The 15,532-nt window shown below is 36.9% G+C and overlaps 1 protein-coding gene across 3 annotated transcripts in view; it reads left to right on the top strand.

The window, feature by feature from the left end:
* The window catches only part of cpne9 (copine family member IX), a 64,504-nt gene extending 51,873 nt beyond the window's left edge, over nt 1-12,631 (top strand). For 2 of the 3 annotated variants that reach the window (XM_079803684.1, XM_079803682.1), the window contains 9 exons: nt 995-1,048; nt 1,151-1,212; nt 4,335-4,381; nt 4,536-4,717; nt 5,635-5,762; nt 8,968-9,070; nt 9,173-9,230; nt 9,315-9,388; nt 10,776-12,397. In XM_079803684.1, coding sequence (XP_079659810.1) covers nt 995-1,048; nt 1,151-1,212; nt 4,335-4,381; nt 4,536-4,717; nt 5,635-5,762; nt 8,968-9,070; nt 9,173-9,230; nt 9,315-9,388; nt 10,776-10,958 — 891 coding nt within the window. In that variant the 3' untranslated portion in view covers nt 10,959-12,397. Of the gene's footprint in view, nt 1-994; nt 1,049-1,150; nt 1,213-4,334; nt 4,382-4,535; nt 4,718-5,634; nt 5,763-8,967; nt 9,071-9,172; nt 9,231-9,314; nt 9,389-10,775 lie in introns of all 3 variants that reach the window. The other variant, XM_079803683.1, reaches the window with a different exon arrangement.
* Nucleotides 12,632-15,532: the final 2,901 nt, after the last annotated feature.

Raw genomic sequence — 15,532 nt, forward strand, 5'->3', positions numbered from 1 at the left:
CACATTGAGCATTTTTATCACGCAATAGCACATTTTTATCACTATAGTGGATCTTGCGTTTTCTAATTTAAAAAAAAAAAAAATCGTAGCTTCATCGGAATGATCCGAAACTTGGTGACTTTATTGGTACTTGGTATATGAACACCCAAAGAAATTGGGGACAGGATTTGAAAAGTCTTAAGTGGTCTGAAAAAAAAAGTCACACTCAGGACCTTTGGGTCAAAAATGACCCCCATAGGAAATTAATGGGAAATTAGTTTTTTTGTGCATACAATCTACAAATCAGCCAGGATGCAGAAAAAAGGACTCAACCGTGAAAGGGTGAATCTCTAAAACATCAAGAGTGCAAAACAGACAAAAAAACTCACACATACACACACTTATACACACAAAAACACACGCACACACAAATTAACGCGTGACATTCCAAAAGCTAATTGTGTTTTTGTGTGTAGGTGTGTGAGTTTTTTTGTCTGTTTTGCACTCTTGATGTTTTAGAGATTCAACCCTTCACTGTTGAGTCCTTTTTTTCTGCATCCTGGCTGATTTGTAGATTGTATGCACAAAAAACTCTGTATTTTCATACTTTTTGCTAATTTCCCATTCATTTCCTATGGGGGTCATTTTTGACCCGAAGGTCCTGAGTGTGACTATTTTTTTTATGACCACTTAGACTTTTCAAATCCTGTACGATTTTTTACATTTTTTATTTAAAAAAAATTTGGGTCAGAAATGACCGAAGAGCCCCAGAGGGTTAATGTGTTGAAAACGAGCTACTTTTCATGTCAGGATAATTTTTTGTTAGATAATATTTTATCTAACATATCTAATGCCTCTTAAAAAGTAATGGGACAACAACGTGGGACGTATTCATAAAAGTGCCAAAAATGTTTCATGAATCATAAGAGGAAAAAAAAAAACAGGTGCGGACCCTTCAGTAATATGTCATATTCCTTTCAGCCATGCTTGATGGGCGTCTTTTTGTTTCTTTCAGGTTCTGAATCCTAAGAAAAAAGGAAGGAAAAAGAAATACGTCAACTCTGGCACGGTACGTGTGGATGAATTACCTGTCAAGCGCTCTTCTCTTCTGATTTATTTTCATAATGACTTCCATTATCTCTCCTCTCTCTCTCTCTTTCACTCTCTCTAGGTAACACTTTTGTCCTTCAAAGTGGAATCGGAGTACACATTTGTGGACTTCATTCGGGGCGGGTGAGTGCCCCTTAAACATTCCCTGGATAAATTTGGCAGATTTACTGGTTAGAGGGCAGCTGGATCAGGCATGTGTGTAAACCATAAGTGGAATTATAGTTAGTCAATCTGAATATCTTACCTTCGAGACAATACCAATAAACCAGAGTGGATCTTATTGTCATTGAGCTTTCAGGACAGTTCACTTACCATTAATTTTTTTTCAGGCATTACCAGCATGTGTGTTGAATACTGATACAAATATTAATGAAATGCTCTATAGGAATATCATTTTTTTTGTGCCCAGTAACCCACTAATAGTCAAATAGTTTGACGGATCATGTTAAAAAATAGGCCTGTCAATTTGACATGTTAATTTAATGTGATTATTTCAAATAAAATGCAATAAATGTACACAATGCCCCTTAAATTAATTCCATTACTGGAGCCATTCAAGCTTGAAGTAAAATCCTTATGTTTTATGAAGGAAATCTTCGTCACCAATCCATGCTTTCTGAGAGCAGATGATGAGCGAGGAGCCCATTTTTAATCAGTTGACAGCCCTAATAAAAATGTAAAAACATTTTTGCTGAAGAAAACATCACATGCTCATTTCCAAACAACTGAAATCAAGGCGATGATTCAGTATACCATATGCTTGCCTTCTAATTACAACTAAACCTTTAATTATGCGTTGACTTGATTAAAAAAAAAACAAAAAAACATGTTTGTGTACTAAAAAAAACAAGAATATTTAGTTATTGATTCGTTTAACATTTTGATAGCTCTCTCAGAAAGCTGCATCATAGAATTTTAAGTAGTTTGAGTTCTCTCAATGTTTCAATATATTCTACTAGTGCACTTTCATTAGCAATATAAATACGCATTTATAGATTTGTTTTTGTCTATTATGAATGTGTATATATATATACGGTAACATCCAAAAGCTAAAAGAGTCCACATTGAACATCTATTGAATTTAAACATGGAAATCAATGAAGTATTAATATTTGTACACATTTTAAAACAAATGAATGGAAATGTATAGGACATATTTGGATTATAATATATGGATTCTGGACTATTTCTAGGTTACTAATGAAATGTGTGACATTGAGCATGTGAACTCCTTTGTACTAAAGGTCAGACGTCTTGCTTCTTTTAAAGCATGGATAATATGGATCAGATTTTGTTCATTTCAGCACAAGTGCTGCTGTTATGAAAAGAAACGGGGGACAACCCAAATACCAATATGTTTTTTTTATTATATTTTGCTTGTATGCTTATATAACCTGTCCAGTTCTACCGTTCAGGGGTGCGTTTCCTGTACAACAACTTAACTCGCTGCTTAACTACCATAGTGTGATGCATCAACTAGCTAGTCATGACTGTTTCCCAAAACCGTATTGTCGCAAATTTGTCGTTCAACCACATTGGCTGATGATGTCACGCAAGTGGTGGAGTAATAACTTCTTTTAATGAATCTGTTTGAGAGTGAAAACATTTACGCTTTAAATCTCTTGACAAACTAAAAGACGTAAATTATTACATTTGTATCAGTGGTGTGCGGTGGTGTTTTAAAAATGAGGCGGCAAAGTCCTCACATTTTTTTATATACCAAATGTAAATTTATCTTCGAATGAAGGTATAGCGCATGGGTAAAGCAAGGATCCTAGAGCTGCTGGGAGACGTCCCTTTTCACTGCTCCGCCACCTTGAGATGTTCCGGGATTAAAGGAGCGAAACATGAGTGAAGGGTGGTCCCCGGCTGAGGAGCCTGCAGTCAGCTCCATGGCTCCGTGCAACAGGCAGAAATGCCCAGCAGTTGGACTCACCTGTGCATACATCTGCTCAAGATAAGGACTTAAAGTCCCCTGTAGTCAATAATTGTATCCCTTAAAATTTATTTTTGATCACATTTTTTCCTGTGAAAAAAATGGCCATGCCTTAAAATAGCTTGAATGTAACTTTACACCCTTGCTTTATTTAGTATAAGCAGAGCCATGAATATGCAAATTAGCTCCGCCTCCACTCACACCAGCTCAGAGACCCACTCGCTCAACTTTACTGTAGTAAATGCTGCACAATGGTATAGCTCTTTACAACATCTGACACATAACGGTAATTAATATGATCAGCTTTTTGCTTGATTCCTAATAACAGCTAATAATGTGTTGCTAATGTTACACAAACCATGTTCCCAAGACTGCCTTCTAAAAATCAGCATCCTTAGAAACGCTGTGAACATCATAGAACGTCAGAAAGGCATATAGTTCACCATAACATAATATACATCATACACATAATTCACCCGCTATATTGCTAAAAGTACCCGATTTGTCATTTCAACAGAAAAATATACCGGGATAACCTGGCTTCTCTTCAGTCCTCTGCTTCAGAGAATAGTAATGATGATATGCTAAAGCCCACCCACACGTTGACGTGATTGGATACAAAGTAGTTAGTGGCGTCAGAAACACTGGCGATTTTAAACCACGTTTCTCTTGGGTTCACTGGACTTTTAAAGAGAAAATACTCATCAATGCTGTTGACTTATGAATTTGCACATGGTTTGACTGAAAGCATATTAAAAACACCACATAGACATAAACAACATTAAAAACTAGATTTTTACCTTTAAGTCCACGTCATGCAAACAAGAAACAATGCTTCTAACCACTGGTCGAGAGCTGTTGTACCAACCACGCAACTTTGTGAATGTTCATTGGAACTATGGTTTCGGGAAACACTGACTCGTTGAACTATGCTGATAACGATTGGACTTGCAACCATAGTTGGTTAACAATGCTTTTAGCGCACCTCTGAGCGAGATTCGAACCGGCATTTCTGTGCATGGGAGGCAGGCACACTAACAAGGACGCTAAAGACCACAGTCTCTAGCATCAGTCCATGGGCGGCCATGGGAGTGAGGTTTACTGTAGTAATAATACTGTATTTGTAATGTGAGGGGAGGAAATGTCTTTACTGTCTCTTTTGATCAATTGAATCCATCCTTGCTGAATAAAAGTATTAATTTCCTATTGATCCCAAACCTTTGAACAGTACTGTATTATCAAGTACCCATATGATTTATATACTGCATTGGTTACAACTTTTGACTGTGACTCTTCAATGTTGAAACAGAACACAGCTGAACTTCACTGTAGCAATAGACTTCACCGCGTCTAATGGTAAGAACATCTTCATTGACTGAAATCCTACCGTGTTTGTGTGGCATGCAGTGGTCACGTGTCCGTTTTAAATTTAGAGCTTGGCACTCATGTAAGTGACATCGATGTCTTTGCACTCGTGTGTTAACTTGTATTGATTGATACCTGAATGCAGGAAACCCATCACAGCCGACATCTCTCCACTACATGAACCCGTATCAGCTGAATGCGTACGCCATGGCCCTTAAAGCCGTAGGGGAAATCATCCAGGATTATGACAGTGACAAACTCTTCCCTGCCTACGGTTTTGGAGCTAAACTCCCTCCTGATGGCAAGATCTCTCATGCTTTTCCCCTGGTGAGTAACGCCTCAAAAAGAGCTATCATTAAAAATGCACACACAATAACGCCACAGTAATGTCGGATGGTTAAAGGTTTGTTCACCCAATAATGAAAATTCAGTCATCATATACTTACTCTCATGTCATTCCAAACAGGTATGACTTTTTCTTCTTCAGTGGAACACACTAGAACATATTTTTTTGCAATACAATGGACATTTCTTTCTTTATTTGTAGTGAAACAGAATATTTAACAAAAATAAGACGAAAATATTGAGATTGATTTTATTCTGAATTAATAGAATTTTTGAAAAGAGGACATTGCTTACTACTATAGTTTTTATTTATTTATACCAAAAAATTGATACTACTATTATAATTATTATTATATTATAATTATTATTTAATTATTTCTATGAAATGAAATAACTTTTATTTATAAATTAGTTATTTATATATATATACAAAAAAATCTGCAAAAGTAGGGATGCACAGATATAAATTATAATATAGAATATTGGCTGATACTGCTACTACTTATTATTATTATTAATAAATTAATTTACATTAAATATGTTTTATTTATACATGATTTATATATACAAAAAAGCTACAAAAGTAGGGATGCACAGATATAGTTTATAGATTTTTATATATAGAATATTGGCTGATACTACCACTACTACTACTAATAAATGACACAAATCATGACAGAATTTTCATTTTCAGATGGATCTCTTTAAAACAACACAGGCATGATATTCATTATTAATACTTAACTATGCTGTCATGAATTTTCAGCATTGGACATATAGCATACAGCAACATAAAAAATGCTGCAGCCCAGTGTGAATAAGTCAGAAACGATTCCTCTTGTGTTATATATATATCTTGTGGAGGTCCTCTCCAATGCATGTGTATTCTGAACTCATAGAACTCCGACTGTGAGAATGCAAACTGCGTCGGCATCGAAGGCGTGCTGGAGGCGTACTATGACTGTCTTCGTAAAGTGCAGCTCTACGGCCCCACCAACTTTGCCCCTGTCATCAACCAGGTGGCACAGTAAGCTAAACAATCCTCCTGCAATTGACACCAGGTTGAGCTCTCTTTCTGCCTCTCTGCCCTGATCTTTTTTCTGTCTCCCCTGTGAGCTAAACTCTTTCCTGTCACTATCCACTTGTTATTCACCCGAAAGCCTGTCCTCTCGCTCCACACAAATGCACTTACGCGCACACACGCTCCAAAGACTCCTCCAGAATCCTGTGCTTGACTAACACTTCACTCAGTGTACCTGCTGCTCAGATGCAGTCGAGGTCTGACCACGCAGAAGCTTTTTAAAAGGGACATATCATGGAAAACAGAATCTTTCTTGCTTGCTTGAATTAAAGGACTTTGATGTACTATGTAGGCAGTGTTCACAACACAAAGCGCCCTCTCCCGTCACTTATTATTTGAAGTTTAAATGTAACCGGATGAAGGACAGTTTAAACTATTTCAGATATGGAGAGGTTAGACATTAACAACAGAGGTCATTTACATGCAGTGTCAAAAGTACAGTAGCAAAAAACAACCCATTTAATTCTGTGGAACTAAAATATGACAGTTTTTGGTGCAAGAAACCTTTAGAGAATTTTCATAGTGAAAGCCAATATTTAACAAAAATTAGACAGAGATAATTAGGACAGTACTTAATTTTATTAAAGATTAATTGGATTGTAAAAAGTGGACAATAGTAAAACACTTCTGGTCATATATATATATATTCACTCACCTAAAGGATTATTAGGAACACCATACTAATGCTGTGTTTGACCCCCTTTCGCCTTCAGAACTGCCTTAATTCTATGTGGCATTGATTCAACAAGGTGCTGAAAACATTCTTTAGAAATGTCGGCCCATATTGATAGGATAGCATCTTGCAGTTGATGGAGATTTGTGGGATGCACATCCAGGGCACGAAGCTCCCGTTCCACCACATCCCAAAGATGCTCTATTGGGTTGAGATCTGGTGACTGTGGGGGCCATTTTAGTACAGTGAACTCATTGTCATGTTCAAGAAACCAATTTGAAATGATTCGAGCTTTGTGACATGGTGCATTATCCTGCTGGAAGTAGCCATCAGAGGATGGGTACATGGTGGTCATAAAGGGATGGACATGGTCAGAAACAATGCTCAGGTAGGCCGTGGCATTTAAACGATGCCCAATTGGCACTAAGGGGCCTAAAGTGTGCCAGGAAAACATCCCCCACACCATTACACCACCACCAGCAGCCTGCACAGTGGTAACAAGGCATGATGGATCCATGTTCTCATTCTGTTTACGCCAAATTCTGACTCTACCATCTGAACGTCTCAACAGAAATCGAGACTCATCAGACCAGGCAACATTTTTCCAGTCTTCAACTGTCCAATTTTGGTGAGCTCGTGCAAATTGTAGCCTCTTTTTCCTATTTGTAGTGGAGATGAGTGGTAGCCGGTGGGGTCTTCTGCTGTTGTAGCCCATCCTCCTCAAGGTTGTGCGTGTTGTGGCTTCACAAATGCTTTGCTGCATACCTCGGTTGTAACGAGTGGTTATTTCAGTCAAAGTTGCTCTTCTATCAGTTTGAATCAGTCGGCCCATTCTCCTCTGACCTCTAGCATCAACAAGGCATTTTCGCCCACAGGACTGCCGCATACTGGATGTTTTTCCCTTTTCACACCATTCTTTGTAAACCCTAAAAATGGTTGTGCGTGAAAATCCCAGTAACTGAGCAGATTGTGAAATACTCAGACTGGCCCGTCTGGCACCAACAACCATGCCATGCTCAAAATTGCTTAAATCACCTTTCTTTCCCATTCTGACATTCAGTTTGGAGTTCAGGAGATTGTCTTGACCAGGACCACACCCCTAAATGCATTGAAGCAACTGCCATGTGATTGGTTGATTAGATAATTGCATTAATGAGAAATTGAACAGGTGTTCCTAATAATCCTTTAGGTGAGTTTATATATATATATATATATATATATATATATATATATATATATATATATATATATATATATATATATATATATATATATATATATATATATATATATTTGTGTGTGTGTGTGTGTGTAGGTGCGTGTGTGCGTGTCTGTATATATACATACACACATTTGTACATGTATAAATATATGTAAAGTATTTAGTATATATAAATACAGTACATACTACACACAGCCATTTATATATATATATATATATATATATATATATATATATATATATATATATATATATATATAATATATTTATTTTTTTCAATTATATATGTCTTCAAGACTTTAGACATTAACAGAACATGAATTTAATAATTAACAATATGAATATAGAAAAAACACTGGGCCTCATTCATGAAACAGAATTCATTTCAATTCGATCATTTATGTAAGAATGTTTTGCTCAGAAAGGCAAGACATAATGAGGGGGATTATGTCATCAAATCCTTATCAAATAAAGCAGAAAAACACGGATAATTAGTGCTCTTTAAACTTGCCACAGAAGAAGAATACTGAGTTTCTATTGAAAACTTAATCTCTGGTCTGCTTCATATATCAGCACAGCGTTCATCACGCAACATGACACAAAACCTAAACCTTACGCACACATGTGAAGAAGCTTCTAATTGCCCTTGTCAGTTTCAAGGCTTTTTCAGATCCAGCTAAATCTCTCAATCTAAAGAAAATCAAACTCCCAGAACTGCAGAGGTGCTTTAAGAGGCAGATATCGATCGCCCACTGCTGAAGTGGTCAACTTTTTAAGTTGGTATGAATCTCCTCTCTGGGCTCAGCACTTCTTACGTGCTGTGACTGAGACAATATCTGGAGGTGGTTATTAGGGTCAATGAACTGGAAGGAACAGACAGATTTAATAATAAAAGTTGAGAAAAGGGCTCAGATAAATGAGGAAGATTTTACTGGGTATTTCCAGTGATATGCCGGAACACAATCATAATCCCCAAATGATTAAGTATTAATAAGTATTATTAATAATGCAATACTAAAAAGTATTATAGTATTTGTGTGTGTATGTAACCTCATTTCTTGGAATCAGAATATCATAGAGACTTGTTTTGATTTGGTCCCGTTCGCAATCACCCATAATACCATAGCAACCGCATACCAGTGCACTTGTTTTATTGCAGCCAGACATATTAAATCTTTTTCCCTGGAGTCATTTTTAGTTTCTGAGAAGTCATTTTTTTGCTTGAATATAACTCTAACTGTACTGTAAATCTTCAGGTGCGCGTCAGAGGTGACAGATGGCTCTCAGTACTTTGTGTTGCTGATCATCACAGACGGTGTCATTTCCGACATGGTGCAGACTAGAGAAGCCGTGGTCACTGTGAGTCATTTTTGCTTGTTAGACCTTCATGATGTTCTGTAAATACAATAATCTTTTTAGCAGGGCACCGATCACACACTGCCGCCCCTTCCCTGTTTACAGGCGGCGTCCCTGCCCATGTCAATCATAATTGTGGGAGTCGGCCCTGCTGAATTTGATGGTGAGATTATGGCACTGCAAACAGAGATGATCTCAAAACAAGAATAAGATATGTGATGTAACTATTCTCTTGTTAATGTAACAGCCATGGAAGAGTTGGATGGAGATGAGGTCAGGGTGTCCTCCAGGGGACGTGTTGCTGAGAGAGACATTGTCCAGGTACATAATGTTACCTATTCAAGATTAGTATTATCATCTTTTATTATCTAAGTGAACAAATCTATTTGGCCCAGAGTAAATTTAACATGATATATTTTGTCCATTTGATTCATGAAGAAATAATAATAACAATCCATTATAATGTGTTGGTTGGTTAATGCATTTAACTAATATTAACTAGCATTATATTTGTTAAAGGCCCAATGTGTTGACATGATTTCCCTTGAAACAGGAAGACAGGGCAGGACATATCAAGCAGCTCCTCCCCTTTTTTAAAACAGCCAATAGCGTTTCATTTATATCACAGTTTGACTAGAGCCTTTCAGCTTGGTTCTCATCATAATCTCTTCCATATCGTTTTGAAATACAAATGGGTCCGATATGTTTTGTTGTCTGCGCTGACTCGCGCATGTGATCCGCTCTGTGCTCTCGTGTCTCTGGACCGGAGCGGACAGTGTGTGTGCTCTGCCGCAGTGCACGTGAAACTAATGTGAAACCAGACTTCATTCGCCTCAACTGGAAGCATTACACTGTCTGAATCGTTCCCTATCCCCTATATAGTGCACAATGTGCCATTCACCATGTAGAAAATAGTAAATGTGTGAACAAGTGAACGATTTCAGCCGCAGTTTCAGCGTCTATTTAAGGCTGGGATGCTTCAGATAGAGAGCAGAGAGAGCAATTTGATTGGACAGAAAATCGGATGAGACGCTGGTGATGTCATAAAAATCCATGATCCATTTTAGCGGAAGTTAGAGACTGTAAGATTTGAATGCTTATATCTCCTAAATGCGTATTTTGTCATTATTTTGGAACACACCAGCTTATTCATAACCTTAAGGCTAACATTTTCATACTAAAAGCTAAACAATTTAAATTTTGATTTAAGGGGGCCTTTAAAGTACTGTTGATTGTTAGTTCATGTTAGGTCATGTCCATTAAATAATATTAACAGATACAACTTTTGATTTTAATAATGTATTAGTAAATCGTGAGATTAACTTCAACTAAGATTAATAATAAGATGCTTTAGAATTGTTTGTAGAAGTAATGTAGTTAACTAATATTAACAAATGGAACCTTACTGTAAAGTGTTACCATAATAAAAATAAGTGGTTTTGATATGCGACACGTTCCACAAATATGGCACATACGACAAAATCCATATTTTTTGTTGTTGTGAAATTATTTATTTATTTGAATACTTTTAATAATTTTTTTATTTATAATTGTTAAATATTTATAATGAGTAAATATCATATATAATACGATAATATAATATTTTTTTATTATTATTTTATTTTTTACCATTTACTTTTTTAATTTTTTAGTAAAGTCAGAAAGACATTTTTTAAAAATGAAATTCATCTCTGTCTCTCTGATTTAGTTTGTGCCGTTCCGGGACTACATTGACCGATCCGGGAACCAGGTGCTCAGCATGGCCCGACTGGCCAAAGATGTCCTGGCGGAGATCCCTGACCAGCTGCTGTCGTTCATGAAGAGCAGAGGCATTGAACCCAGACCAGCCCTCTGCCCCTCTCCTACACCACAGATAAACGTCCACCTCTGATCCTAGAGCAGTATTTATCCTCTTCCCTCAAACACAGCTCTATGTTCACGTCTGAACCCCCCCGGGTCCGTCACTGGGGATGCACATTTTTACTTTCCACGTCGGTTAGCAGTAGCACATTATGTAGTTACAATAATAATCAACTGAAATCAGGAACACGTTAATGTAAGTGTGTGGTGTTTTACTTTATAATCAGCCAGTGATCATTCAAAGCAGTTTGTGCTTGCCTGGAATGGAAGGGGTGAATTTCCTGAAAAGAAATGTCTGGGTCATTTTTCACCCAAAAACAATCAAAAATGCATCAAATTTCACATAAAATACAATTCACATAAATTACATTAAATATAAATGTAGATTTATTGTATTAAGACTTTATTTTCTCATTCTAAAATCTCTTGTTACCCTATAAAATACTTTCCTTTATTTACTGAAATGATATAGTACATTGATAAATGCAGTTATAAGTAGATTAATGAGGATTTGAGGATTGTCACTATGCAGAAAAAATGCCTTAAAACAGGTTTCATTTACTGTATGTAAAATATCACATTTAGTTGTGTTGAAACATCATCTGGACATTTCTTAATGAAATTAACTCTGGAACACAAGTCTGTGCTCTCACACCCGAGGGACAGAGCGAGCGAGCGGTTGCACAGGCTGTGCTGTACGCTGTAATACCCAAACACGCATGCACAGGTCACCTTTAGCATCACACATCATCTTTCATGTAGTTTCTTGGGCCAATATATATATATATATATATTTTCTCACTGGCTGAATTAGTTGCGCCGGCACACTTTTGAGTCTGTAAATATTTTCTAATTTGTGCCCGATTTTGAAAGGACGTAATAAGTAGCTACGTGTGGCAGAAAAACAGATGCCTGTGCGGGAAAACCGGCACACTCGGAGCCTTCCGCACATTTCGAGTGGATGCAGCTAATTACCTGGAGAAACAGAGGTGCCAATCAGTGCAATTCAGCCAGAGAGAGGAAGATTGAGGGAAGAAATATCCAGAGTGTAATCAGCAGAGGTTAATGGGCACAGGAAGAATGCAGACGTACGGGGTGTCAAAGATAAATCAGGTGATCAGCAGAACGACAGGAAGAGAGAGGGATTTTACAGGTGAATCTCACGGAGAAACGCCTGGGTCATACTTGACCCCAAATCGACCATTAAGACGTCATGCATTGTGACATTATTTTTATGACAAAATTCCTCCCATCCACATTCTCATTACCGTAAAACCGTAATAAAAATATTGCCCAGAACCCAATTATTATAATTTTTTTAAGTCAGCATAAATTTAGTACAAGTGAATGCTAACATTACCTACACTTACTATTGCACTTTAAAATTGTAATTATGGATGCACTATTATATATAGCACTACCTTATTGGTTTACCTTTATTCTTTTTAATGCTCACCTGAAGTTATTATTAAAAAAAAATTTTAAACACTAAATTTTAATAACACTGCTATAAATCTCTAAATATACATTTTTCATACTGTTCTTTATAATTGTTTACAATGTTGTGATGCCTAAATTCACTTGTAGCATCTTCTATTTTGTCAAATTTTGAACTTTAATATCAGCCATTTATCGGTTATCAGCCATAACATGAAAATAATTATGTTTTAATAGTAAAAATAATAGTTATATCATGCCTAATTTAAAAAAAAAATCTCTTTACAGTATTGATAATTAAATATAGATGCTCCTAACTGTCATGCAAATATTGTCGCAATCATAAAATGCTATTTTTTTTCTTTTGAATTAGGGGTGACGCATGACCCGGATGTTTCTTGCCATTTTTCGTGAGGTTCAACCTTGCGTACACTGCCATGTTTTCAAAATCCATTCCAAAAATGATTGTAGACTCATTGAATGTTTGCCAAGATCGGAGCAATGCAGCGGAATCTTTCATTTTTCCATTCTTTCATTCTGCTGTACATAATGAATAGTGCAATAACATTAGACATGCATTTCACTACAATTTATGGATGTGTATTTTCTTCACAATCTTCGTTGCTGTGATCAAAATATTGCTCAGATACTTTTAATGTTGAATACCGTTTTCTCCATGTTTATATATATATATATATATACACAGTAATCTATCGGAAATGTTCTAACTGTTGCTAAACTGTAGATTTGAATGATATTTGTTTGATAGTAAAGACAGCTATAGTAAACACGGCTGCTTGTGCCAAAGTGCTACCATGTAAAACATTCCTGCCAAGATTGTATATCGGCAAAATGTTCGTTTTATATCTCCTTGTTGTGTTTTTAATAAAGCATGCATGTCTTGTGCTGACTTCTGAAGAGTTTATCATGCTTATTCACAGGATGGATGGATGGATGAATAGATAGGTGTGCATTTGTGAATATCAGTCCCCGTTCAGTGTATCTGCATGGAAATGAGGAACTAGGACATTCTTCAGAATTTCTCCTTTTGTGTTCCACACAAGAAATAACATCATCCAGGTTTGGAACGATATTAGGGTGAGTAAATGATGACAGAAATGTCTTTCTTTTATAATTTTTTTTGGTTAAATGTGCCCCCAACAATATTTACACCAACATAAACATTATAGGATGATAAGTTATCAAAAAGAACAACTTAATAGCTAATAAAGTCTGTTAGATTCATTGTCTATTGATGTTTTGTCTAATGCAGCTCTTTGGCTCTTGACTGGCATCTGGTGGTGAATATACGCTCAACTGTTTTTTTCCTTCGTGCTGCATGTGTGTAGGAAGGGATGTATGTGTCACAGTTTGCAGAGGTGAAAGGTGAGAAAACAAAAGCAGCTTTACTAAAGCATAACCAGCCTTAACAAACACCAAAGCACATTATGATATTTACATTTATTCATTGTATTGCATTCTCAGACAGCCATATAAGGCATAATTCTGACACATTATATGATAGTTTGAGAGTTGATTGTATTGCAAACCATGTGCCAGGACTCTCCAGTGGTGATCAGTGTGAAGTGTTGATTGTGTGACTCTCAAGGGTCTCTTGACATCCACTGGAGATCTCTCTAGAACTTTCCGGCTGTCCTCAATGTCAGCTTGTGGTTATGCACATTTCATTTGACTGCCAATGAGAGGCGAAATGAGGAAATGTAAGGGACAGTTCACTCTAATATGAACATTTTGTCATCATTTACTTACATTCATGTGGTTCCAATCCCATGGAACACAATATGTGTTTTGAAGAATCTGCAGTCACAGGATAGTTCTTTGTCGTGCAATAAACCAATCCGAGTCTCATCTCCCATTCCCTTTAAAAAACAGTTGCACCATGGTGGATTCCCTATTTACATGACGGAATTTACGAGCGGAAAGACTGAACGCTTCTCCAGAGAGGAATCCTTTTATTTTTTATATTTAAAAATGTTTGTGTGCTGCTGCGCGTCCCTGTGTGTGATAAGCAGAGTGTACGCACGTTGTGCATATTACTAACACGCCCTTTAAATAACACAAAAAATACTGAAAACGACTGCGCCATTGACCAACAAAAGCCTGGTCTAAAGTCAATAGCGCAGTCGTTTTCAGTTACCTCAATTTCAGACCAGCTCGACCATGGGCGAACAGATGGGCGCAAGTGCATTTGCTATTAAATCAACGTGGCGCTGGACATGAAAATGATAACTGCATCGGGCTGAAACTAGCAAAAAACGATTGCGTCGCGCCTGACGTCACATTGTGCCGAGTGTATGATAGGGCACATAAGCTTTATGGCATCTATGGTTTCATGAACATCCATGGAAGCTTTCCATTCCACAAAAGTTTCTTTAAAGTGGAAAAAGGTTCTTTAGATAATTAAGATATTTGTTCACACTAAGAAAAAAATGGTTCTTTTAAGAAGTGTTCACATGATAGAAGAACCACCCAGGGTTCCCAAAGGACCTATGGCATTGCGGTGAAATCCCTTTATTTTTAACTTTATACCACAGCTATTGAACTTATGTTTTCAACATCTCTGGAACGATCTGCCTGGCAACACGTTGGCCGTTCTCAGTTCATTTCATCTAACGTTTCCCCTGCAGACAGATACCGTGTGTGTGTTTTATGTAGGTACTATTCTGGCTCTCGTCTCTTTCCCACGGGACTTCTCAGAAGATTCAAGTCCTCCAGCGCTTCTCCCACATGGATCTCGATGAGTAAACATCACTGGAAGGCTAAGTTTACCCTCACACCTTCTCCAGCATCTATACAATATTCTCATCAGTCCTCCTCAGAGAAAGAGAGGCGGGCTTGCTCTACTTGGTAAGGGGACATTTTGTTCGATCACTGTCCTCTAGTGGTAACAGAAAACTTTAATGTGCAAGTTCGTATTAGCAGTGCATGTTTTTTTAGCCCCTTAACCCCTATATAGCTATACTTTGAAGATTTTCTCAGAATTTTGACCAAACCTCCTTTTGGGAATGTTTGGGAATATCCTCATTTGAAAAAAACACTTGTAAATTGTGTTTTTTGTTCTAAAATTGCAGTTTTTGGAGTATGTTTAGAGTTAGTTTGCAGTAATTATAATTAGCATTGTAGTAAATACACATTTATTTCAGTCTC

The sequence above is a fragment of the Gobio gobio genome (genome assembly GCF_949357685.1).
Source record: "Gobio gobio genome assembly, chromosome: 21".
Taxonomy (NCBI): domain Eukaryota; kingdom Metazoa; phylum Chordata; class Actinopteri; order Cypriniformes; family Gobionidae; genus Gobio; species Gobio gobio.